Genomic DNA, 27452 nt, shown 5'->3' with positions numbered 1-27452 from the left:
CACTCTTTGAATTTCTGAGTCCTTCTGCACGGACTGTCAGTACCCTTTTGTGAGTCCCCATCTCTAGACCTCTCTGTTGCCCCCCAATAATGTATCCTCCAAAATGCTCATCAATCAACCTGATACTCAGTTGCATATCCCTGGTATTGACTGGCCTCAGCTGTGTCCTATTACTTCCCAGCCCTGGTGACAACCCTCTTGACCATCAGTTATCTTAGAACAGGAAATCTGTTCTAAGGAACAGGAACAAATGAGGAAAGGCAATCATGCATAGAAGCATGAGCATGGGCTCCCAGGAGCTGCTCGGGATTTCCAGCTGATGGTGAGGGATGCTGGAGAGTGTCCTACAGAGATTCGGGACCTGGACTAGTACTCCTAAGCCACAGGCAATGTCAAGAGCTGTCTTGTCTGGTGCAGAGGGACAGAGTAGAGGACTGTTACTCACGTCACTGTATGACTGATAGGGAAGAAGACATATAAGGATCAATAGCCACATGAAAAAATACTGTCGTTTTCATAAACTGGCAAGCACCCAATACCCAATACAAAGCCCTGGAAAACTGCACTGGAGACATCAACTTATCCCACCGGTCGGGTAACCCAACCCAGAGGTGGAAGTGGGTTTTGTACTTCCTCCCTGAATCTAAGTATTGGTATCCATGCACTCAGAAGTACCTGCAACAGATGGGTGTGACTGGGCCTGTAGAACGGATGCCAGCTCCACTCCCCAGTCAGTGGTACAGATGGGGCAGAAGAGAGAGGAAGAGAAAGAGCATCTCCAAAAGCAGACTGTCTGCCTTGCTTCTTAGGGGAACACAAAAGGCCAGGAGGCTGCTGAGTGTGAGGGGTCAAAGATGAGCAAAGGGGTGGGCTGTGCCTAAGCACTGACCTTTACCACAATGACTCTGCTGGCAGCTGAGATGTGGGCCAGGGACCGTCAGCCCCCACCAGTCAGAGAAACACATGCTTCCCTTTGGGAGGAGCGAGCAGGGGATGAGAGAGGGCCTCAGGGATTTTGCTGGGGCTCCTTCCTCTGCGGGTCAAGGCAAGAATATGGGGAGAGGCGGGGAAATTGCCCTCTTCAATGTGATTTCCATCCTTCAATTTCTACCCAAATTTAGAGACGTTTCTAGACCTGAGGGGAATAGGAGCCACAGTCGCGCATCCCTGTGCGCTCTGTGGCTAATTAAAGTCGGGTTCTCCTCATGGGCCCTGCAGCCCAAGAATAGCCTCCTCATGAGCCGTCTGTGTGTGTGCACGTGTTTGTGTTTCTTTTTCCCAGAAAACCCGCGGGAGTCATGTTTTGATCCTGGTTCCATCAAGAACGGCACGCGGGTGGGGTCCGACCTGAAGCTGGGCTCCTCTGTCACCTACTACTGCCACGCAGGCTATGAAGTTGAGGGCGCCTCGACCCTGAGCTGCATCCTGGGGCCTGATGGGAAGCCCGTGTGGAACAATCCCCGGCCAGTCTGCACAGGTGGTGGGAACCCGGGGATGGCAGGGGTCTGAGGAACTGAGGGCATGCCAGGGGCAGAAGGCGCTGTGGGCTAGGGAAAGGAAGGGGGCATGGTCCTCAAGGCTGGCTCCTCCCAGCCTGGCACACCTGGGTTTGCTGTGGATGTGTACAGAAGTGGCTTATAATTCACTAGGTGTGCAGTTCCTGTCAAGGTGTCATCTCAGATCACATGGTATCCCCACCCCCATTCACATAGTTGCTCATGCCCTCAACAGAGGCCTCCAGACATGCCACATCAGGGGGCTCACACCAGGGAGAAGTCGTTTAAAGGTGGCCCCTGGACTAGTTCCTAGGCCTAGGGAAAATCACTGAGAGATCAGTTATATCGAAGTAAGGCCTGCAGAGTGCGCTGATTCCAGGTGGGTCTGGGTGAACCATGGGGGTCCTGACAAGAGGGATAGGAATGAGTAGCAGGGCTTTAAGAGCTTGGTGACCACCCATTGAAAAGCAAAGGGTACCCCTTTGTCATGGTAAGAGAGGCAGGCTCAGACCCGCCCTTTGTGGAAAATGGGCATGGTGGAGGGGAACAGAAGGTGGCTGGGTCACATGGCCTGGCCGCTCCCCATGGGGTTAGTCCAGGGAAGCTTCAGCTCCCTGCTCATGCTGACACTCATTCTCCAGGTCAGATGTCAGCCAGGGGCAGCAGATCATTTCTAGCCCCACGTGTAAGCAGAGGAAGTTCCTAATATGCTCCCTAAGGCTGTGACTTCAGGGACTAATGCCAGGGTTAATAGGTAGAGGGCAAGAACTGACACCTGCCCAAGAGGGCCCTCGGTAGCTCCAGGGCAAGTTTCAGGCCACATGCCAGGCCAGGGGTGCATGTCCTTGGGCAGGGCAGGGTCCACAGGACTTCCCTTCTCCAAGCTAGGGGCCGCCCACCTCAGGGCAGCCCTACTGGGGTCAGAAGCTCAGGCTGGAGCAGAACAAAGGATGGTCACTGGTAAGAGGCCCACAAGGTCACCTGACTCTCTATTTCTTTCTCTTTCAGCCCCCTGTGGGGGACAGTATGTGGGTTCGGACGGAGTGGTCTTGTCCCCCAACTACCCCCAGAACTACACCAGTGGACAGATCTGCTTGTATTTTGTTACTGTGCCCAAGGACTATGGTATGGGTTTGGGTTGTTGTTGTTCATATGTTTTCTGGCTCCTCACCCTCATTCCAGAATGGACAGTTCCTCAGACTCCTCCCAATTATGCAGCCCCATTGTGGGAACTGCAGAACAGTCTCCCAAAAAGGACAGCTGAGTGTTGACGTTCTAAAACGGGCTGTAGAATACATTCCTGACACAGAGGGCAGAAGGGCATAAGTGAGCCCCGCCAGAACCAAGGGGACAGGGTTGGTGAGAAACTGGCCAAGACAGAGGGAAGGCAAGGTGCCCCAGGGAGCTACCCAGTATGGCCCAAGTCCTAAGGGAGGTGCCGCAGATCTAGACCTGTTAGGAACCCAGGGTGAGTGGCCAAGGAGCAGGAGGGAGGAAAGGAATGGGATGGAGCTGGGCTTGAAAGTGCAGGTGAGGGAGACCAGGAGCCACATCATTCTGGTGTCCCAGCTAAGAACCAAAGCCTGATCCAGAAGCTATTGGTAGGACAAGCAAGAAAAAAGTGAAAAACAGGCCAGTGCCCTGGGAAGACAGAGAAACTTCCAGATTCCAAGAGATGTGGGCAGAAAAAACCAAGCTCATTACCTTGTTGGCAGTGGGGACATTCAAGAATCCCGCCAGCCCTGGAGGCATTCGGAAAGATGAAGGGCAACCAGGTGACCAGGCTGGCTTCTTTCTTCCTGGATCTCCTCTTTGTAGGAGGACTAACAACCATGTCTAAACACCATTGATGTTGGGTGTGGCAAAGGACATCAACACGTCTCAACCATCTAGGGGAGAAGCAGGAGGGAGGGAGCAGCCTGCAGAGAGCTAACTCCTTATTCCCCAAGACAGGAGGGGCAAGCACAGAGCAAGGCCTGATGCTTGAGGCATTCACCAAACATTTAGTAAGCACCCACTGGGGGCCATGCACTCTGCTGGGTCCTGGAGTTGCAGAGATGAGAGAGACATGTTCTCTGTCTTCTATAAATTCCCAGTCTCATCTCTACCCATAGCTCCAGCCATCAGTACACCCACTCCTTCCCCAGAACCAGGACACTTATGTACATGTACACACACTCCCCAATATACTGAGGTGGCAGGAGCCTCAGACCTGCAGGATCACAGTTAGAAAAGTCCTGAAAGGCTGTCCAGAGCAGAATCCTTGATAGGTGGGCACGCAGTTTGTGCTTGAATCCCCCCAGTAATAAGGAGCTCACAGCACTCACTACAGATCTCTGTGTACAGTTTTCAACTCAATGACACTGACTAACTGGCCTTGGGACGCCTGAATGTGGAGTCCTGACATCACATGGAGAATGAGGGATGGTACCAAAAGCCCTGTGATGGCCTCCAGTAGCTGCTGCAGCTGCTATCTGGGAAAGGAACAAACTTGGTTCCGTTTCGCCTCCACCCGCCTGACCTTTGAGTGCAGCGGGTGTTGTCTTGACCCTTGTGAAGCGCAGCCCGGCCTTCCCAGCTCCCCGCCTCCCTGTGCCCTCCCTGTGCCCTCCCTGTGCCGGGTGTCTGGCCACTGCCAGACTGTGCGGCTGCACTAACCAGTGCAGCAAGCCACAGCCCAGGAACCAACAACTTCCCCAGGGCTGCCTTCCTCCTGGCTTGGACCCCTAGACCCCGAGATCCCCTCTCCTGCCCCCAGCGCGCCTGCCTAGTCCCCACACCGCGTCTCCTCCACAGTGGTGTTTGGCCAGTTCGCCTTCTTTCACACGGCCCTCAACGATGTGGTGGAGGTTCACGACGGCCACAGCCAGCACTCGCGGCTCCTCAGCTCCCTCTCGGGCTCCCACACAGGTATCGGGGCTCGGCCAGGGTGGGGACGGTTATGGGCTGGGGGCATCACGGCCGGCTAAAGGAAGGAGGCTCTAGAAGCACCCCATGGCCGCAGGTGGAACCCTAGGGCTGTGCATGAGTGTGGTGCTCTGGTGCTGTCTACAACGCAGCGGCCAGCTCCTGAGAGCTCCAACTAGCGGGGCCTTCAGCAGCTGCCCTCACCCAGGCTGTGTCTGCAACGCCCCCTTGTGGTGTAGCCTTCTGTTGGTTCGTATTCAAATGCAACTTTTTTCTTGTTATAAATGTATTGCATTTTCATCATAGAAAACAGTGACAAAACAAAATAATTGCATACAGAATCAAAATAAAGACTACCCCGAAAGAGCCACTGACAAGATGTAGTGGATTTCCTTCCGGTCTTTGTATCTACTTCGATGTTTACATATTTTATTCAACAAACCAATATACATATTTTATTGAAATATTCACTGCGAGCTTTTCTCTGTCATTTTTTTCTTCTAGGCTAGGATTTTTAAGTGCCACATAGTAATATCTCATACAATTAGTTAAAATTTATGTAACGAATTCCGTATTATTGAACATTTAGATTGTAATGTTTTGTGCTTATGAATAGTAATGCAATGTATTGTACATACATCTTTATATACATTTCTGTCACTTTAGAATATCTAGAAGTGGAATTGTCAGCGTAAAGGATATGTGAGATCTTTAAGGCTTTTTGTGCAGATTATCAAATATCCCTCTAGAAAGATCTTGTCAGTTTGATCACCAACAATAAGAGGGCATGTTTTATTCTTACAAAAACCAGGTAATTAAAAAAACAAAAGCGTCATCAGTTTGAAAAGTGAAAAATGGTATCTCATTTTCTAATTTGCCTTGTTTTATTACTAGTTAGGTTAAATTTTTATATGTGTTTATTGGCCTGTGCATTTTTTATTTGTGAATTTATTGTGAATTTGTGTCGATTTTTCTATAAGCACTTATTTTCTTATTTATTGAGCAGAGCTCCATATTTTAACCTATATAAATATATACATAATATGCTATGAAAAGCCCTCCTCTCCAGCTTGTCTTTTGCTATATAATTTTCGTCAGGGTGCTTTAATGTCAGAATATGTAAATTTCTCATGCTATCAAATCTACCAATATTTTCTTTTATAGTTTTCTCCTTTGCTTTTATGCTGGTCAAATAAATATCCCTCTGTGTTTTCTTTCACTTCTTAGTTTCATCAGACTGCTTTAATACCTTTGGAATTTATTTTGATTTATTATTTGATATAGGGAATCTAACCATATTCTTTCAAATATAGTTAATCAGTTGTCCTAGCAGAATTTTCAAAATGCCAAATTTACATATACTAAATATTTATGAAGTGTCTGTTCCTAGACTTTTTATCCATTTCTTCTAAATGTCTATTTATTCCTTTTTCAGTTTTAATTATTATAACACTATAATAGTGTTTACTATATAATAATTTTAAGCACATGGTATTATAAGTCCCCAGAGTCATCTTTTTTTTGAATTTTTATTGGCTGTTGTTGCTTACTTTTGCCTCCAAATTAAATTTAGAAATATTTTGTCAAGTTTAAAACATTGCATCAAAATCTTGACTGAGATTTAATAAAACTTACACGTTAAATTAGGGTGAACTCACATGTTTATAATATTAACTCTTCTTCCCATCCAGGAATACAACATGTCTCTCCATTTGTTTATCTTCTGTAGCCCTTGGAACGATGCTATAATTTTTATTTAGGCAGTATTCATTTTTTGTTAACTTTATTCCTAGATATTTCATGGAGATTTTTGTTGCTGTTGTAAATGGGTCTTTTTTTCCCCCGTTATGTTTTCTAGCTGGTCTTTGCTAGTATATTCAAAGACTGGCGTTTTTGGCATATTTGTTTCGTAAAGTCATTGGACTCTTCATAATACTGCTTTCACTGCCAACTAATTCTCCTGGCTCCTCTAGGCAAGAAGTAATATCATCTGCAAATAAATTTGTCTCATTATTTTATCTCCTCCTTTTCAGTGGCTTTTCTTTTATTTTTTTTTCACAGTTATTGGTCTATTCAGGTATATTACTCTAATATCAATGTTGATATTTTAGCTTTTAGTAAAAAAATCCATTTCATAATTTCCTTTACATTTAGTACCACAATTTATATAATGTACTACGGTGATGTTTACCCTGCTTTGTATTAGCGGTGATATTCCTGCCTTTGTTATGCTGCATCGTGCATTCATCATCCCCTTTTTCCTTGGCTGTACCAGGTATTTTGTGTTATTTTGTTTGTTTTTTTTTAATTTTTATTGCTGCAATTTATCAATTATTCTGCAGAGTTTGTTGTTATTTTTTGATTAATCTCTGCCTTTATTTCATCATGTCCTTCCTCATATTTTTCTTCTGATTATTTTGTTCTTGTTCTAACTGCTTGAATTGAGAGCTCTGTTCATTATCTTCTCTGCGTAATAAGGAACATGTTTACAGCGATGTATTTACCTCCAAGCATAGTTTTGGCTTCATGCTGTAAATTTTGTTATGTACTATGTTCATCATAATTACTTTTTAAATAGCTTGTCATGGTGTTGTTTACTCTTTTTGCCCAAGAGTTGGCTAAGAATGTCTTTCCTTTTCCCCTAAGAATATGGATTTTGTTCTTGATGAATTAAACTTTTGTGTTAATTTATATTTTTATTTCCATGTAGTGAGAGAATGTGGCCTGTACCATTTCTTCTTTGAGGATTAATTGAGGTCTTCTCAGTAGCCAAGGACCTTTTTTTTTTTTTTTTTTTAGTTTTCTAAATATCTAAGAAGGATGTGTATTCTCTGTAAGGTAGAGAAGCAGGACAAATGAGCTGAGGCTGTACAATCACACTCTTTTCTTAGCTCTCCTGTTTGCTTTCTAGATGACTTAGGGCACAATACTTGACCTCTCTGAGCTTCAGTTTCCTCCTCTGTAAAATGCAAAGAGAAAGAATCCTACTTCCTATAGTGTTAGGAGTAAATGAGATTTGTAATTGCCATTAAATCAGTCTTACTCAATTTTGTTATTCAAATCTATTGTATCAGTGATTCTCAACCAAATGATTTTTTTGTAACCACCACCTCACACATACACACCCAACCAAGAGTGTAAATCAGGAACTCCTGGAGTAGGATGCCTTTTCAAAACAGATAGATAGATAGATAGATAGATAGATAGATAGATGTATAGCTATAGATTTAGAGGTATAGTAAGGATCAAGTAAAGAGAGATAGGTCTACATTTAAGACCTATAAATATAAATATGGATATAGATATAAGTGTATAGGACCGATAGAACAGGAAGGGAAGGGAAGGGAAAGAAGGAAGGAGAAGGTAGGGGAGAATCCCAGCACTTTGGGAGGCCAAGACGGGCGGATCACGAGGTCAGGAGATTGAGACCATCCTGGCTAACACGGTGAAACCCCGTCTCTACTAAAAAAATACAAAAAACTAGCCAGGCAAGGTGGCGGGCGCCTGTAGTCCCAGCTACTCGGGAAGCTGAGGCAGGAGAATGGCATAAACCCGGGAAGCGGAGTTTGCAGTGAGCTGAGATCCAGCCACTGCACTCCAGCCTGGGTGACAGAGCGAGACTCCGTCTCAAAAAAAAAAAAAAAAAAAAAAAAAAAAAAGTTGGGGGAGGCAGAAGAGAGAGTGAGAGAAAGAGAGAGAGAGATATAAGACCTGTAGATATCAAACTCCTGACTTCAAGTGATCCACCTGCCTCAGCCTCCCACAGTGCTGGGATTACAGTGAAACCCCATCTCTACTAAAACTACAAAAATTCACTGGGCATGGTGGTGGGTGCCTGTAATCCCAGCCACTGGGGAGGCTGAGGCAGGAAAATCACTTGAACCCGGGAGGCAGAGGTAGCAGTGAGCCAAGATTGCGCCATTGCACTCCAGCCTGGGCAACAGAGCGAGACTCCATCTCAAAAGAAAAAGAAAAAAAAAAAACCTGTAGGTGTCAATTTCAGTGTATTCAGAGAGTCCCTTATTCCTCATTCGGAGAAACACTGTAACGAGCCATTGGTACTGATGGGAGTGCACTAAGTCCCTGTCCCTGAGTTGTGCTGGGGGAGAAAAAGCTAAAGGACTGCTACTCAACAGTCTTCATTTTGTTTTTCTATTTGATGTATCAATGATTGTGAATGTTGCATGAAAGTATTTCCCATTACAATTATGATATTTTGTTGTCTTCTTGTATTTCTAGCAATTTTTGCATCTGTTTTCCTGACATATCTTCTCTCATTTTCTCCAACTCTTTTTCTTTTAAGAGGAAGTTGACTCATTTATTTTACAAGTGAATTACTTGGTCTGACATCTGTCATCTTGTATTGTTCTTTCTGTGCTTTTGTTTGTGTTGTTTTTATTTTGCTCCCTCACTTTTCCATACATACCTGACCCATCTCTAAATTTTCAAGTTCTTCTTGATATATTTGGACTTTTATATTAATGTTATAGTGGTTATTTTTTAAATTGTGGACTTCTTCCCCAAGAGCAAATTTTTACATTTGCATTTTGTTTTGTTAGCTCATTTTGTTTTGTTAGCTCATTATACTTTTCTGGTTGTATTTATCCCTGCTGGTTCCTGAATTCCCTACTTTAGTTTTGGATTTGTTTTTTTGTTTTTTTGTTTTTTTGTTTTTCAGTAGGGCTTGTAACTGCAGTACTTTCTGTCACCATGCATATATGAGAATGCTTTCCTTTTGACATAGATATAAATAACAACTTGATTGCAAATCAAATTATGGGTCAAACTTTATCTTTCAAAACTGCAGTAATTATTCCACCATTTACTGTTACAGACAAATTGGAGTCCAGCGTGATTCTTTGTCCTTGTACATAACCTGTGCTTTTCTGTCTATATGATTTTCTTTTTTGTTGTTAATTAAAAAGCCCACTAGGATGTGTTGTGGTGGAAGTCTCTTCTCACTAATTCTATCTTGCACTTGGCAAATACTTCAGTCTGAACCTCACATCTTAGGAAAAGTGTCTTCTTTCTTAAATGATTTTTTTGTGTGTGCGGGGGAGACAGAGTCTCACTCTGTCGCCCAGGCTGGAGTGCAGTGGTGTGATCTCAGCTCACTGTAACCTCTGCCTCCCAGGCTCAAGTGATTCTCCTGCCTCAGCCTTCCAAGTAGCTGAGACTCCAGTTGTGCTACACCACACCCGGCTAATTTTTATATGTTTAATAGAGATGGATTTTCACCACGTCGGTCAGGCTGGTCACAAACTCCTGACCTCAGGTGATCCGCCCACCTCGGCCTCCCAAAGTGTTGGGATTACAGGTGTGAGCTACCGCACCCTGCCTTAAGTGATTTTTTTTCTCCTTCAATTTCTCTGTCTTCTCTTTCTGGAATTCCTGATATATGCATATGGATTTTTTTTTCATCTTTCATGTCACTTGTCATTTCTCTCGTTATTTTAATCTCTTTATACTTTTTCTGTGGATTCTGAGAGAATTTCCAAAATTTCATCTCCACTTCACTGTTCAGTTTCTGTATAATCCAGCTGCTTGCACTAGCATTCTCATCTCTATTGATCTCAGATCCTTCATCCTCTGACTTCACAGATGCAATGCTAGATTTAATCTCCTGACAACCATGACTGAACATCTGCTGAGAGTTTTGCCTGTTCTTTATTGTGGTTCAAATAAAGCATTTGCTTTGACCTCTCAGAGTGATCTCCTTCCTCAAAACTTTAACATTTTTTCTTATGTCCAGTGATTTTACTATTTGCTCTCTCTCGAAGATGGAGGCCCATGTGCCTTCAGGGCTGAAGTTGACATGGGTTCTGTGAGAGCTCACTAGGGTCCTTATCCACATCTGTCAGGCCAAAGAGAAAAGCTGAGTTTCACTCTGCTCACATCCATCTGGAGGAGGAGTTGGAGATGGCAGTGATAACAAAGGGAAGCTTTGTCTTCATGAGTTTCTTTCTGCTTTGGCAGCTACATGTTAGCTGGGGCAATAACTGTTAGCTGGGGCAATGACTGTTAGCTGGGGCAATGACTGTTAGCTGGGGCAATAACTGTTAGCTGGGGCAATGACTCCTAGCCAGGCTCAGTCCTCTGGGTCTCATGTACATCTAAGCCTGTTTTGCAAAAGGCTCTCTGCTCCCGTGTTGGTGGCATCACTTGAGCTTCCTGGAAGTACAGGTGGACCTCCCAGTAGCTCCCTTGTGGGTCCTAACTCTAGCCCTCACTGTAGTGGAGTGATTACTGGTTCTCTGTAATCACTGTTTCCCTCCTGAGAATGGGGTCTGGGGTCAGCAGCCCTTCCCAGGGGTCCCTAAGTCTGCAGGGGGCCAGCAGGCAGAGTGGCCATGCTGCTGCCTCCACCCATGTTCTCCCTGGGCTTCCCCAGGATGGCGACTACACTAATTGGCTACAGGTCTCGTTGGTGCTGTCTCTCCCCTGGCCTATCTGTACCACACCAAGCAGAAGATGCACCTTTGTCTTCTGCTACAAAGGCTGTCAGCCTACCCTGGTTTCCTGTGGCCATGCAGCTTCCCCCCAGTTTGTGTGTTATTGGCCGGCAGTAGTACATCCTGGTTTGCCTGGGACAGTCCCACCATAACTATTGATAGCACTTTCTTTGACTCTCAGAAGTGTTCCAGTATAAGCAATAAATTACACCATCGCTCTGGTTATCTACAGGGTGGTGGGAGAGTGTCTGGGAAAGACCAGTTGCTCCCAGACGATCACATCATCCTCCTTCCCAGAAGCCAATGCTATTTTTAAAAATGCAGATTCATGTCAGTTTTCCAAGTAAACCACCAGTCAGTCGGCTTAGTAACAGCCACTCTCTCCATCCCTCTCGCTCCACACATCCTTAGCAGCCTTCTCCTTTCCGGCACAGGTCATTTAATCTTTGTAGGCCTCTCTTTCTTTCTTTATTAAATGAGGGTACTCAACTCTGTCATGCCAACCTCACCATGACCACAGGTCAAGTTAAGACTGTGGATGAAAAGCTTTCTAGAAACTTTAAATTGTAAAGCGCAGTAAAAAATGTAAGATTTCATTTCAGGAAGGCCTGGAATGTGGAAGGAATTGCTGCATGGGGTACTGGAAGGAATTGCTAGGAATTGCTGCATGAAATCCTTCCTGGCCTGGATTTTGTCTTCTGGACCAACCTGCTGGACTCACTGTTCTCTCCTCCTCGCCCCTTATCTCGGCAGGAGAATCATTGCCCCTGGCCACCTCCAATCAAGTTCTTATTAAGTTCAGTGCCAAAGGCCTCGCACCAGCCAGAGGCTTCCACTTTGTCTACCAAGGTATGGAGGACATGGACGCCGGAGGTAGGAAGGTGATCTCGGTTCTTAAGGGACTCGTGATCGAAGGAACAGGGATCTTTGACCTCTAGTCTCAGGGTGTTTGGGGGCAGTTACTAGTTTGTAGGGCAATTCCTTGAAATTCAGTTGAATTTTATACATTCACTTACTCAGCAGACATTTCTTAGACAAGTTCTGTGTTAAATGAGGAAGGAAATCAGACAAGGGAAGCTAATTTTTTCCCCTTCCCCACCCTACCCATTGTCTGGCATGGTCCAGATGGCACTGAAGAGACCAGCCCAGGCGTCTTACCTAGACTCCCCTGGAGCTTGGCTTTGTCTGCCAGGCACAGTAAAGGTGCGGGGAAAACACAGGCTTTGAAGTGCCGTGGACATGGATTTGAATCCCACCTCCCCACCTTGGAGCTAGGCTCCAGCTACGCCAGGCCTCAGAGCCTGTTTGCTCACCTGTGAGAAGAGGGCAATCGCAATGCCTCACTGATAGGATGCAAAGAGGCTTCAGGAACTAGCTGGTACCAGCCAGCCAGTCGGTGTTAGTCCCCTTCCTTACCGGCCCAGAAAAGCAGTTTGGAGCACCCTGGCTTTCACCCCCAGGCCCCAACCTCCACTTGCCCAGGAGAACATCCACTTCTGTAGGGCCCAGGTTCTAAGCATGGTCCTGTTCTTTCGATTCTGCCCAGGATGAGCTGTGTTTCTCTGCAGGGGTGATCCTGCCAGAGGGGAGGCCATCCCGGGCCCATCACCATTGTGGGCGGCAGGAGGGAGAGAAGACGGGGGTCATGGAGGGCAGGGCCCCAGGCAGGATCTTAAGGCACATGGGGAAAACAGGACAGAGGCAGGGTGAAGGCCCTGAGAAGGTGGAGGAGGAAGGCCCATTCTCCTTGCTAGGGAAAGTGGGACCCTGCTGAGTGAGGGGCGTCATTGGGAAAGCAAAGAACAAAACTGGGCCTAAGGTCTGTGGGAGGTCCACGGCTCTACCTCCCATGCTTTCCAGGAGCTGTGCTGTAGCACTGTGTGTCCAACCATGCTTCAGTGTAACAGGCATCTTCCTAGTTAGCCCTCGAGCCCTTCCCTACGGGAGAGCTTCCAGAGCCTCTCAGGGTTTCATCCAGACGGTCTTTATTCCAGACCCGTTGTATGTCTGTCCCTGGGCGTTTCTGGGGGGTGAGTCCTCCCCTCAGTGCCCTTGTCCCCCACAGCGGTTCCCCGAACCAGCGCCACGCAGTGCAGCTCTGTGCCGGAACCCCGCTATGGCAAGAGGCTGGGCAGTGACTTCTCGGTGGGGGCCATCGTCCGCTTCGAATGCAACTCCGGCTATGCCCTGCAGGGGTCGCCAGAGATCGAGTGCCTCCCTGTGCCTGGGGCCTTGGCCCAGTGGAATGTCTCAGCGCCCACGTGCGTGGGTGAGTAACCAGGACCCGGGCGTTGGGGGTGCGCGGGGCGGTACGTAGTCCTTTCCCTCTAGGGGAGGCAGTCAGCCCCAGCGATGCCCCACGGCACACAGCGGCCACTTCCCACCGCATGGCTGAGGTGGGGTGTTCCAGTCAGCTCCAGTCGCCGGCGCTGTGGGCTGTGTGGAAGACAGCCGGGGTACTGGGAAGGGGGCACATGTGGAGAGAGGAGCGGAGCCCAGGGCCCCAAAGAGAGTTGCATGGGGAGAGGCCATGGAGAAGGCAGGACTGGGGACATTAGGGAGACGCTCCCATGGGGAGGAGGACAAACAGAGGCTGGGGGCCCTGAGGGAGGAGTCTGCTTGGGGAGGCTCCCACGGGAGGCCACAAAGCCTCTGACCCGACGGCCTCTCCTCCCAGTGCCGTGTGGAGGCAACCTCACGGAGCGCAGGGGCACCATCCTGTCCCCCGGCTTCCCAGAGCCATACCTCAACAGCCTCAACTGTGTGTGGAAGATCGTGGTCCCTGAAGGCGCTGGCATCCAGGTAGGGGCAAGGAGGTGCCTTGGTCCGGCAGGTGGCCGTCTGCTCACAGGTAACTGCTCACAGGTGGCCGACCACAGATGCTGGCTGGTGCCAAGGCCTGAGTCAGGGTAAGCCAGGAAGAGACATATCAGCCCTGTACCTGGCCCTGTGGCTAAGGAGACTCAGTCCAAATATGGAGATGTGGCCCCCAAGCAGAAAACACAGTAGGTTCCAGACCCCAAGAGCTTCAGGGGCATGCGGTGGGAGTTGGGTAATCCAGGAAGGAGGAGAGGTGGACATCGCTTGGCCCTGGCCAGGAGGGGAGGCTAAAAGAAGGAATGGGCCTGGAGCTGGAATCTGAAGTGTGGGAAGGATTCATAGAAGTTGTTTCTCAAATGGCTAAAGATTTTCTTAAGATTTTGAGGGTTAGAAGGGAGGCAGTGCTGATGAGAAGGAAGAGAAAAGCTCCCAGCACAGCTGAAGCACAGAGAACTGCCAGGCACACACCTAGGGAACCTCGCACAGCCTGAGCTGTAGAAGCTGAACTGGGGGCATAACTGGTACCCAGGGGTAAGAGCCAGGCAAAGGGAGTCCCCAGCATTGGTGCCAAGGCATGGAAGAGGGTCAGGAGCCTGCAAAGCCAACGGAGAGGCAGCAAACTGGGACTCCAGCAGACAGATCCGGGCAGGAGTGGGTTATGGGCTCATTGCTGCAGGACATCTGATGCAATCAAGGCAGGAAAGTGGAGAAACCCGAGGAATGTTCCAGAGATGAGGAGACAGTGAGACTGTCTTCCCACTTCCTGGAATTTCTTTTCCCCATTCTCTACTTTGCAAAATATCCCACTGTCTTCTAATCATTGTTTTCCACATCTGTCTTCCCCACTGGACAACGAGCTCCTTGGAGTTGGGGCTGCATCTTACTTTTATTGGAAGGGACTAGCATAGTGTTAGGCCCAGAGTAGATGCTCAACAAATTTGAATTAACTATGGGAAGGGCAGAAAGGGAAAGCAGAGAAGGAGGGAGGGACGCAGGCTGCCTAACCAACAATTCAATCCTCTGCCTTCCCAGATCCAAGTCATCAGTTTTGTCACAGAGCAGAACTGGGACTCCCTGGAAGTATTTGATGGTGCAGATAACACTGTAACCATGCTGGGGAGTTTCTCAGGTAAGCTGGTTTCCAGGGACTTCAGTTTGGAGGGTGGTGCTAGAACTCATCATCATGAACATTGCTATTATCATTCTTATTATTATTATTATTATTGAGATATAATTTATATTCCATGAAATTCACCATTTTCAAGTGGACACAGCAGTGGTTTTCAGTAGATTCAAAAGGTCCTACAACCATCACTACTATCTAGTCCCAGAGCATTTTGACCACCCCAAAAAAAACCAGGTACCCATTTGCACTCCCCTCCCCAGCCCACACCTAACCTCTAGTTACCAGCAATCTACTTTCTATCTCTATGCATTTGCCTATTCTGGGCATTTCATATAAATGGAAGCCTTCTGTGTTTGGCTTCTTTCACTTAACATGATGTCTCCAAAGTTCACCAAGTCACAGTATGGTTCAGCACGTCACTGTAAGGACAGAGCATATTTTGTGTGTCCGTTCATCAGTCAATGGCTTGTTTCCACTTGTGTGCTGTTATGAATAATGCTCATGCACAAGTCTTGGTGTGAACACATGTTGTCACTTCTCTTGAGTATACACCTAGGAGTGGAATTGCTGGGTCATGGGGGAACTCTATGTTTAACTTTTGGAGGAACTTCCTAACTGTTTTCCAAAGTGGCAACACCATTTTGCCATTCTAGTGATGGAATTCTGACTGAGTGTGGTGTATAGCTGTGCCCAGTGGCCAGGGCAATTATCTGAATCTTTTAGGCCCAGAACTCTAGATGGCCAGGAGATAAAGAGGAGTCAGATGCTCCAGATAAACTGTCCACCCTGCAGGACTGCCCAGAGAATAATACGGGTCAGAGCTATCCTGAAGATGGCTAAGAGGAGACCGAACTCATACCTCACCCTCCTGTGGACACATGGTCCTGCCACTGCTCATTTTTCAGCAAGCAGATTAGAGTTTCCCCTCCCTCAGCCATTGGACACCTAGCCCTCTGAGGAGTGCTAATTTGTCATTTAGTGAGTTTCATAACTGGGGACATCTGGGGGCCTTGGGAGCAGAATGTCAGCAGGTAGCAAAATCCAGAAGAATGGGAAGGAATGCAAGGGCCTGGAGGAGCCAAACTTAAATGACCCCTGGTATCCTTGCCCTAGGAACAACTGTGCCTGCCCTTTTGAACAGCACCTCCAACCAGCTCTACCTTCATTTCTACTCAGATATCAGCGTATCTGCAGCTGGCTTCCACTTGGAATACAAAAGTAAGAATCCGGGGTCTTGGCTGGTACGGGGTTCAGGGTGGGACCTAGCAGTTACTGAGCCCCTTCTGAGCAAGGGTTATATTGGAGCTGCATGTTGTCCATCTCACGTAAGCCTTCCCACAAGCCTAGGTGAGGATGCTAAAGCCTGGAGAAGGTCTGAAACCTCCTCAAGGCTGAGTTCTCATCCAAGTGTCTGTTACTCGAAAACCTGTATGCCTGCTCAGTATCCACACCAGGTATGGAAAGGGGACTTGCATTGGCCAAGGTCCCGGTATATAATTGGGATGTAAGAATATTGTGCCTTCCTCCCCCAGTTCTAAAACCTGGCCTCTCTAACCCCTAGTTCTGTGATGCGATTATTTTTGAAGTTCCTCCTCTCATTGGATACCTCACTCATCTTCTACCAGATTTCTCACTGCAGGCTCAAACCCTTATATCCTGGCTTCTGGCATCCCTCAGTAGTCACTACTAAATACTCTTCACAGAAAAAGATTTGTGGATGTGCCTTCTGGGGATCAAAGAAAGAGGTTTCTAGGGAAACTGCTTGCATACTGAGACTGCCTGCCCCACCCCCTTTCTCCACTGGGTACAGGGAAGAATAGGTAGGCAGCAGCATTTTTTGCACTTTTATTCAGCATATACTTATTGAGCATTTACAACATGCCAGGCACTGTGCTCGGATTGGGAACAATTAAGATGGGTCAGTCAAAGTCCACTAGAGAGAGGTAGATACGGAGAGGTGCATGACAGCATTACAGGTGCTCTCTTGGATGACTCTAGATGGTAGAGAAGTGGTTCAAGGGAGAGAATGGTTGTGGGCAGGTGAAGAAGCAAATGTCGTGAAGAAACATTGAGCACCTGCAATGTGCCACGCCCTGTGTTAGGTCTCCACAGAACAAAGGTGAATAAGACAAGGCCCCTGCCTTCAAAAGCACAAAATCTAGAGGGAGAGATGGACATGGACACAGTCATTTTAGTGAAACCTGAGGTGCTAAGAAAGTACAAAGGAAAGGAGCTAAAGCTAGGCCTTGCAGAAGCGGATGCCTGAGTTGTTAGGTTTGCAACGGGAAGAGAAAAATGTAGGAAGGCATGGTTGGCTTGACCATCTGTGACAGCATGGGCCTGAGCAGAAAGAAGGCCCACTTGGTGCTAGATGCCTGAGTGGGTCAGAACTATATGTTACACACATGCCCACCTGGGTCTGTGAAACAAATGAACTTCATCCACCTGCTTCGGAAAGAATTACATAGATCCCAGGATGCTCGTCACCTGAAAGAACTGAAGCATGCACCTGGAAAAAATAAAAAAGACCCAGCTCAGGACAGCTAGAAGCAGACCCTGCAGGGTAGAGGGTAGGACAGGGACCTCTGAGACTCCCCCCAGCAGATGTGTAAGGCTTCACTCCCCTGGTGCAGTGAAATATCCTGGGTTTCTTGACTAAATCACATTTTTTCCTTTTACCCCTTCTTCTCTGTTCTCTCCAGTTTTGTTTCTCTATCCAATATTTTGAGTTCTTAAATGTTTCCTAGAATCCTCTCTGTTCTTTCTTCTTCCAAAGACACATTTTCTTCCTAAATCACTTTACCATTCTACTGCCTCATTCCCAGGAATAAATCCACCTCTTCTCAATTTTATTTGTCCAAGGGGAGTGGCAGTTTTCTCAGTAGCTGACGTTTCATATGTTGTCCCCTCATGATGGGAAGAGCTAGGAGGGAGAAACAGAGCTTCCCACTGTATTTGGAGACTGGAATTCCTAGGAGCCAGGGCCCTGTAGTTATACTTTATTTTGTAGGATAATCTACAAAGAGCTCACAGACGATAGAGAATTAACTGCTATTGTAGAGGCAAATGGTTTCGAAGGGTACTGAAAAGTCACATCCACTGCTATGATTCATAATTAATGTTTATTTAATTTAAATGGAAATGGAGCAATATGCTTTCAAAAGTAATACATTACACATGATAAAAAAATTTTCCTTTGCTGTAAGCATGGCTTAAATAAAATCAATCTGTGTAGCATAAGATAAGTTAGAATGGACTTTTCTCTATCTCCCTCCATTTTTCTCTTCAGCCTCACCTTTCTCTCATTCCATTTTTCTTCCTACCATGCTTTTTTGTTCTCATTCAGCTTTTCTGTCCATCACTGGACAGTAAGTAGGTCTTTCCAATAAGTCAGTCTACTTAGTTGCGACCACTGCACTAAATAGTGAGTTTTGTTCTACTTGGAGTATGGAGAGGAAGGGGGAGAAATAGACAAGATGACAAATGAATCACTTGAAACTCAGTTTGATGATGTTTTTAATGCTTGTCCTTGGGGTCTTTTGTCTCAGCTGCTGAGAGTTTTGGACAAGGCTCAGAGAGCTTTCATTTCCAAATATCACACTCACATCTTAAAAGCACATGTGGGACAGGAATTGCCTGTGAAGAGTGTGAAGGAATTTCCAGAGTGATAGCAACGTTCTGTGGTTTTGACAGGTGTTTGGGTTACACAGGTACAGGCATTTGTCAAAACTCAGCACAAGTACACTCAAGATTATGATGTTTACTTGCTTATTACCATGTTCATGCATAATTTGTGCATTTTGTTATATGTGAGTTTCCCTCAGAAGGAAAAAAAGCACATGTAGTTATCAGAGTCTCATCTCTGAATGTGGCATGAGGACTCATCTGCTGCTGCCTGGGAAGATGGGTTGGTGGCTGGTGGTCTAGGCTGATTGATCCTTCCCTGTTTCTTTTCCATGAGCCCCTAGCTGCCTATGGGCACTGGATACAGGTGGACTCCTCAGGGAGCCTGTATCCCCCAAGGGAGCCTCCAGAAGGGCCGAGGCTGCCATCTCCCACACTCTCTGGGCCATGCCACCCAGGTACACAGTTCGCCATCCACCCCTTTCTGCCGCCTTGATGAAGAAGACCACTTTAGAGTTTACAGCTACCTCTCCGCCTCCTTATGAGTCTTCTGGCCCTTGCCCCTGGAGAAGTGCCCTCCAAGTCCAGTCCAGCAAGGCACAGAAACTTTTTAGTGCATCTGAAGTGCCTGCACCTGTACATGGACTCCTGCAAAGCACAGAAGAGGCAGGAAGCCCCCTGTCTGGAAATGCTACACTCCCATTTGCTGTGTGAGAGGCAGCCAGGGAGGGATTCAAAGCAGGATGAGGACCATTTTAGGAGGGGAGGCAGGGAGAGCAGGGGACAGGGTCAGACATGAGCTCATGTGGCCTCAGGTCTTGGCCTCCACTTGGCAGACCTGGGGTCAGACTGGGTTTGGTCTGACTCTAACTGACTCTAACTGAGCCCCTGAGCATCGCTGATATGTCCCTCCCTGCTCTCCTTCCTTCTTGACTTTCTTTTCTCTCTCTCTCTCTCTCTCTCTCTCTCTCCCCCCCCTCTCCCCCCCCTCTCTCCCCCCCCCTCTCTCTCTCTGTCTTAGTCCACAGGATCTGTCTTCTTAGGATAAGGAAGACAGAGGGGAGTTAAGAGTAGGAAGCAGGAGGGATGTGGGAAGACAGCATGCAGAGAAGTCTCCCTAGCTAAGCCCCCTCTCTAAGAGTTCAGTGGGTGGACAGGACAGCCAGCATCCCCTGGGATCACACCCACCTTCCCCAAGGAGCTTTTGGTCTGTTGAGCCTCCATGCCATGTAAATATTCTGTTTTTCTCTGTGTGCTGCAAGGTGAAGACAGTTGGGAAGAACTAGCCTACAAGATGAGAGAAAGCACAAATTAGAGGCACCCCTTCTCCCTGCCGCCAGCATCACCCCAGCCTACCACCGTGCTGACCTGCTGGGCTAGTCCATTCTCCTTTCCTTCTGTCTCTGTCTTGTCTAGCGGTGGGCCTGAGCAGTTGTCCGGAACCTGCTGTGCCCAGTAATGGGGTGAAGACTGGCGAGCGCTACTTGGTGAATGATGTAGTGTCTTTCCAGTGTGAGCCGGGATATGCCCTCCAGGTACCTCCCCTGACACCCCAGAGCAGGAAACAGGTGTCCCCTGAGATGTGGTTGGCCAGCCTTGTACCAGCAGAGCTACAGTCACCAAAGAACAGGGAGCAGCCCCCAGGTCCCCTGGGTACCATTATCCTCTCCTGGAGCTGTTCATGCGAAAGATAAACTCTGCTGACTTTAACAATTTGGCACAAGCCAACCTCCAATGTGTTCCTGCAAAGTTGGGTTTCATTCGGCTTTAGGGAAATTTAATTTCCCTTTGAAGGCCATCAGGGAATTTAGTAATTAAAGGAATCTCACAAGGAAACCTCTAATAATGAGAATTCTTTAGTAATGGTTGTTAATAATTGTCCTTCCCCAAATTCTCTCTCCCTCTGCCTTACTCCCATCCCACAGTGGATCTGTGTGTCTTTGTGTATCTTGTTCCTTAACATGAGGCCCCTGAACCAGACCCCTGTACAGCCCCTGGTTGTACATACAATTGTGCCCACGGGGACAGCTAGCCCATCCCTGTTCCTGATTCCTCCAGGGCCACGCCCACATCTCCTGCATGCCCGGAACCGTGCGGCGATGGAACTACCCTCCTCCACTCTGTATTGGTAAGAGAGCCCAGACTTTACAATTCATTCCAACCCATTTTCTCTCAGGGATCTTAGCTCGGTAGTGTATCATTGAGTTCAAGTTCAAATCAGAAGAAAGTCTGATATTCTGGATTTGTTCCAAGTCAGTCGTTTTAAACTGATGTTTTTATAATCTGTAACTCCCGTTTAACACAGTCATGACTTTTGGAATCCTCTGCCCCACCAAATGAAAAGTTACAGGAGGCCTGCCCATTTGAAAACATGATGATGACCGTTCTGGCTCCAGTTAATCAATCAGATCCCAGATGAAATTTCTAGGCACTTTGGGCTTCCCCCATAACTTCTTGTGGGACAGATAGACAAATCTAATAAAGAAATGCTGAGGGTGGCCAGGCGCAGTGGCTCATGCCTGTAATCCCAGCACTTTGGGAGGCCGAGTCGGATGGATCACTTGAGGTCAGGGGTTCGAGACCAGCCTGGCCAACATGGTGAAACCCCATCTCTACTAAAAATACAAAAATTAGGCAGATGTGGTAGCACACACTTGTAATCTTAGCTACTCAGGGGGCTGAGGCAGGAGAATCACTTGAACCTGCGAGGTGGAGCTTGCAGTGAGCCAAGATTGTACCACTGTACTCCAGCCTGGGTGACAAAGCAAAACTCCATCTCAAAAAAAAAATAAGAAAAGAAAAAAGAAAAAGAAACAAGGACTTGGCTTCGTCCCTTACCCTGTGCTACAGCAGTGATGAGCAGATCAGTAGACACAAGAAAAGACAGCATCTCCCCTTCAGAAGCTTCTGGTCCAGCTAGGCAAGGAAGAAAGGCACGTTTATTTAATATCTATTATATGCTAGGCATGGAGCTTCATATTTCCTCATATCAGCCCTTCAGGGGAGGTACCATTACCCTCAATTTGCAAACAAGAAATCTCAGTCTTTTAGGATTAAAAAGGAAGTGGCAGAGTCAGGAACGGAAACCTAAGGTTCTCTGGTGCCCAGTCGACTGTGAGGTGCCCTTCAAGGCTGACCTTGGGGTAGGAAGTGCAGGGAGGTAAGGGAGTGACACTCAAGCACGACAGCATTTCTCCTCTGTGGTTTCACCACGGCGTAGGTCATGGGCATCTGTGGAGCAGGCCAGAAATGTGAATGGTCAGCCCAAGGCACTTTCCCCCATTAGAGACTACAAAGACCTTGCCATGGAAACCATCCATTTGACGGCAGCTGCTGTTCTTTGGGGGTTTACAACATATGCCAGCCTTATCCCAAGTAAAAGGCAGTCCTTTCTGATGTGGCCTCATAACAACCCTGTTAAATAGGTGCTGTCACTAGTTCCATTTTACAGTTGTGGGAAACCAAGTTCTGGAGGGTTTTGAACTTGCCCATGATCCCATCGGAAGTGAAGGTGGGATGGTGACCCAGGCAGTCGAGGCTGGAGCCTACTCTGCACTGTTTTCGGGTCTGTTTGCCAAGCTGCCCTCTCTTCAGAAAACACTTGCCTGGACCTGCCAATCCCTGTTCTACAATCCTTTCCCTGGGTCTCTAAGATTGGCTAGCCCCTTTCTGTTCACGCAACCTTTTCCTAATAAGATGCAAAAGAAAAGAACTGATGTCAACTAACCGGACTGCAGGAGCACCCCAGCCCTGCATCCTCAGATGACTCTGAACTCACCTTGATTGGCATATCAGATGTCCCTAAGCCCTTGGGTCACTCAGACAGCCTGATGGTTGGCTCCTGTGAAACGCTGATCACAGTCACTTTTCTGAGGATGGGCTCATGGTGAGCCTCCCCTGCCGGCCACCCTGCCCCCTGAAATGCATATTTGAGAAGAGCCTGGCATGGTGCCGGGCACAGAATGGGGACTGGGCCTTTTTTCATCCTTTATCTGCAGTCTTGGAAGAGTGGATTGGGCAGTGAGGAGAGGGAGATTTGGGGGATAGGGTAAGAAATGATCGGACTTCTTTTGGCACAGAACTTCACTTTTCTTGCACATCCTCACCAGGGAACTGACCTGTGAAGGGCATGTTCAAGGTCAAGGGTCCATAACTTGGGCTTGTGGACTTTTAGGCTGTCCTAGAATGCACTTCCCTTCCTGAATGTACATACTGAATGTTGCCCATGGGCATAGTCTTTTAAGAAGATTCCTTTGGATTCTCAAGGGGCTTTATGACTCGTGAAAGCTTAAAAACTGCTGCTTGAAGGGAGCTTCCAAACATTGGCAGGGCGCTGTACACCCCTTGATGTTGTCCTGACCCTCTGTCTCATCTCATTGTCACAGCACAGTGTGGGGGAACAGTGGAGGAGATGGAGGGGGTGATCCTGAGCCCCGGCTTCCCAGGCAACTACCCCAGTAACATGGACTGCTCCTGGAAAATAGCACTGCCCGTGGGCTTTGGTAAGTCTCCAACCCCCAGAGGAGACAGGCTTCATGCCCAGACCCCTGAGCTTAAAACCACTGTCCGCCAAAATCTCTTAGCACAACCTTGGGCCAAGCCTGTTTAGCACTCTGCCTCTCTGTTTTCTCATCTATTGACCTCTTGTGCAATTGTGAAGACCAATTAAGAATGGCACAGATTAACATACAGGGGGAGAAAAATCTTAGGGGTTGCCATTATTATTATTTGAGCCATAAACTAAAATCCAGGAATGTGGAATGAGAAAGTACTTGGGTTATACCTAACACTGTATCACTTAATATTAAAAATTAATTACTCAGGGATTTTTTTTAAAAAGGGGGGGAATCTGTCGTACAGAGATTGGACCCCAAGTTGTACTTTTAACTCCAATGTCTGATTTATCATCCTAATTAAATTGAGCCAAATCAATGTGAAATCGAGTTTGCATTCTTCTTCGTATGCACATTCCAGATGGCCTAGAGATTGGGAAGGTTGGTTTTTTTTTTTTTTTTTGGGGGGGGGGGTTTATTTTTGTTTTTTGTTTTGTTTTTGGAGCTCGAGTATGCCAGGCAATGGGAGGTTGTCAGGGTGTGGAGGACATCAGTGTGGGTACAAAATTTAATTGCTGGTGATCCACGTATTATGCACTGGGAATATCATTTAACCCCAAATGTCTCTGTTGAAGGGATGAGGGCTTTGTGCTTACATGGAACCGATGGGCTGTACACATGGGTCATCTTGCCCCAGCCATTGCACTGCTTCTAGGAATGAAATGTCCCAAGGGGATTATGCCCGCACAGTCCTAAATGCCAGTCTGTGAGCCCCAGAAATGAAGATCTCCCATTTTACCCTTCATTATTCAGCCTGGAGTGTGATTAGATATTAGAGAAGGGGCTTTCGGGAAAAAGCAGTCTAACTGGCCTTCTCTAAATCCGGTTGGAGGGGAGGAGAGAGCTTGGTGGCCCTCTGAAAGATGTTATTTTCTGTTCAGTACCATCTTCTGAAGGAAACTGGGTGTGAGGCGATGACACCCTCGGCAGCCTTAGGAGACTCCAGACTTTGAGACATTAAGAGGATCTGGGAGACCCTGTACCTCTGCATCCAGTCTTGGGACAGAACCAAGATGATAGAAGGTGGGGAGGGCAACATCCAAAGGCAAACAGAAGTGTGAATGAGGTGGCTTTCCTTGTAAGTCCTTATGTTCAGCCACCATTTTCATCTCTAAGTTCTGGGTGCTAATTCAGACTTCAGGGAAGAAGCTACTGCTGGGTCCAGTCGCAGAGGCCCCGGATCCCTTGCTTTCAAGTTAATGTTGGATTCTGCCGAGGTCCCTAACTTGGCACCTGGTCTCAGCTTGTAACGAGCTGCTGCAGCTACATGCTGCTCCACTAGATGGCGGTCACAGTCCAGTTCTTTCCGTGGAGCTCAAGTCAGAAATTCCGCCATCCTTAAAGAGCCCCTTTGGTGAGCATGCAGCCCTCAGTGCTCCTTAGCATAAGGGGACGATGCCTGGGCGGTGGAATGAAAAGTAGAGGCTCCTTAGATAATGTGTACAAAGATGCTCATCACAGGCTAACACGGTGAAACCCCGTCTCTACTAAAAATTAGCTGCGCTTGGTGGCAGACGCCTGTAGTCCCAGCTACTCGGGAGGCTGAAGCAGGAGAATGGCATGAACCCGGGAGGCGGAGCTTGTAGTAGGCCGAGATGGCGCCACTGCACTCCAGCCTGGGCAACAGAGCAAGACGCCGTCTCAAAAAAAAAAAAAAAAAAATCGCAAAATTATCTGCAACTTGGGAACAATCTGCATGTTCATGAATTGGGGAGTGAACCGTGTGGCTGGATAATTCATAAAATGGAATTAACATGCAGTTAAAATGAATGAACTATCTTTTTGTATATTAACATGGATAGACCTTGAAAAACACAATATTATGTTAAAAAAAGTATGCACAGTATAATATTTATGTAAATGTTGAAAACGCATAAACCCAGATACATATTTAAGAATTCAAAACCATGAACTGGAAGGATATCTTCCAAATTCATGTGATTGCTTCTGTGGAGGGCAGGAGGGGAATGGAACAGGGCAGGAGATGAAAGGTCTTCAACATTAAGTGTCAAGTCTTTATTTTGTTCTTTAAATGATCAGATACAAAAAAAAATTACACTCATGTGCTTATTCAGAGCTCATTAGATAGTACAGATAAGCCAATTTTCAAAATGAAAATCCATCTATAATCTCATCATGCAGTGATAATCACTAATGACTTAGTCCCCCACCGTTAGCATGTAAGTCTCATGAAGACAAGGACCTGCTTGATCTTGCTCATTCTGTACAATGCCTAGCACAGCCCTGATGTACAGCAAATGCCCAGCAAATATTCTTAGCAAGTGAATTAATATTCTTCCATGTTTTATAATACAAAAATTAGAATTGTATACAGCATACTATTTTGTCCTCTGATTTTTACAATTAGCAATGTAGTATGGGCTTTTTCCTATGCTCAGTAAATATATTTCTTCAATAACATTTTCCATAGTGATCTAATTTTGAAAAATCTTATCAGTAAACAAACATTAATGTTCCCACCTTTGTTCTTGAAACAGTATATTAATATGTACATTAAGAACTTAATTACATTTATTTAACCTGTCAGGTTGCTAGAAGGTCTTGATTAACTCACTAAGATCCCAAAGTGTAAACTTTGTTTGGCTTCTTTATGGAACAGAGGGGACAAAGTATACTTCTAAGCCCTATGTTTCTGAATTATCATAAGGGTTCTAGAAAACAGCAGTATTGAAGGTCATGTCTTTTGATTAAATATGGGGGGTGTTATTTTTAAATGGAAAGTTTATTCTAGCAAAACTATCTTTATGCTGATATTGGACATATGAATCATAAATTAAAACAAGTGTTGACCCTGAACTTTGTTTTCAACAAAATAAAATGAACTCCAGTGGAGCTCTGAAATGACTGATGCCTTTATTTTTGAATGAATAATACACTCTTAAGTTCAGCCCTGTCAAAGACAAGAGGCTTGACTGGACTGGCAATTCCCAAAGCCTGTTCTAGGAGCCTAGGCTGGGTGGGAAATCAATAGTAGGGACTCATGGCTCCGGCAGGAGCTGCTTCCAGGAGGCAGCACACTTGAGGCAGGACTGTGTTGCTTTGGGCACTGTCTGCCTCTGTCTTGCTCCCAGGAGCTCACATCCAGTTCCTGAACTTCTCCACCGAGCCCAACCACGACTACATCGAAATCCGGAATGGCCCCTATGAGACTAGCCGCATGATGGGAAGATTCAGCGGAAACGAGCTTCCGAGCTCCCTCCTCTCCACGTCCCACGAGACCACCGTGTATTTCCACAGCGACCACTCCCAGAACCGGCCAGGATTCAAGCTGGAGTATCAGGGTAAGGACAAGGAGCACTGCCTTTGCGTCTCTGTCTATCCCCATCTCTTACCCCAACCACCCACCTTCCCAGCCTTCCATGGGGAAGACAGAACACCGGAAGGGGTGGGTTGCAGTGGCAGGTCCAGCCAGGGAAGCTTCCTTTTGGTGGCAGATCACTCCGGCCCCCACGGCCATCTAACCCCATTTGGCAGCTTAAGTTCTCCCACAGCCTTTTCAAGAGTGGCAGGCCCAGCAGCACCCTCTGAGGCTCCCAATCTGTAGTTATCCCTGGGCAAGTGTCCCATCTGTGCCTTCTCAGGTATCCCCAAGTGTCCAGCCAGTCACTTCCCCTCGGGCTTGATGAACTGAATTACTTCCCCAGGGTCCATCCCTGCACATCAAGCCCAATTACTCTCAGCAAAGCTCTTCCTATGACAGGATGGAGGATTCTAGTAACAGTCCCAAGGGCAACTCTAAGCCTTGCACAAGGAGCAGGTTTTCCTGTGAGGCCCAACCACACTCACCACAGCTCTACCTCCCTGAGGTGGGATCCCGTGACAGGCCCCACTCCTTCCGGGACATTCCCTGGAAAGAGCCCCATCTACACTCAGGTTCCCCTGTGTTGTGGACCATCCATCACCTGTGAATGTGGAGATTGTGCCCAACCTGTGCAACTGTACATGGTGGTCCTGAGTAAGCCCAGCATCCCACTTGGATGCTTCCCTTATTGTGACTGACTGAAGCATTTGTTCTAACACCTTTCTCAGATTCTTCCACTGAATTTTTAAAAATATTTTTAGATTTTTTTTCCCAATACTAATTCATGTTTGTAAAAAAAAAAAAAAATGCAAACACTGTAGATAATTTTGTGAGCACATTGTGTTAGCTCAGGCTGCTGTAACAAAATACCATAAACCAAATGGCTTATAAACAACAGAAATTTATTTATCACAGTTCTGAGGGCTGGGAAGTCCAAGATCACAGTGCCAGTAGATTCCATGTCTGGTGAAGACCTACTTTCTAGTTCATAGACAGTATCTTCTCACTGCATCCTCACATGGTGGAAGGGGCAAAAGAACTCTCTCAGGCCTCTTTTATAAAGGAACTAATCCCATTTATGAGGGTAGGCCA

The 27452-nt window shown here is 46.9% G+C and overlaps 1 protein-coding gene across 1 annotated transcript in view; it reads left to right on the top strand.

Moving 5' to 3' along the window:
- CSMD2 (CUB and Sushi multiple domains 2) overlaps positions 1-27452 on the top strand; it is a 655178-nt gene that overhangs the window by 528430 nt on the left and 99296 nt on the right. The window contains exons 30-41 of the mRNA XM_025355777.1: positions 1283-1477; positions 2505-2621; positions 4293-4406; positions 11609-11704; positions 12921-13124; positions 13533-13657; positions 14708-14804; positions 15915-16019; positions 19842-19960; positions 20484-20553; positions 22811-22927; positions 26131-26340. Of these exons, the coding sequence (XP_025211562.1) occupies positions 1283-1477; positions 2505-2621; positions 4293-4406; positions 11609-11704; positions 12921-13124; positions 13533-13657; positions 14708-14804; positions 15915-16019; positions 19842-19960; positions 20484-20553; positions 22811-22927; positions 26131-26340 (1569 nt within the window). The remainder of the gene's footprint in view (positions 1-1282; positions 1478-2504; positions 2622-4292; positions 4407-11608; positions 11705-12920; positions 13125-13532; positions 13658-14707; positions 14805-15914; positions 16020-19841; positions 19961-20483; positions 20554-22810; positions 22928-26130; positions 26341-27452) is intronic.

Source organism: Theropithecus gelada, chromosome 1 (genome assembly GCF_003255815.1).
Source record: "Theropithecus gelada isolate Dixy chromosome 1, Tgel_1.0, whole genome shotgun sequence".
NCBI classification, from domain to species: domain Eukaryota; kingdom Metazoa; phylum Chordata; class Mammalia; order Primates; family Cercopithecidae; genus Theropithecus; species Theropithecus gelada.
The sequence above is the reverse complement of the archived record's forward strand: the minus strand, read 5'-3'. Positions and strand labels throughout refer to the sequence as shown.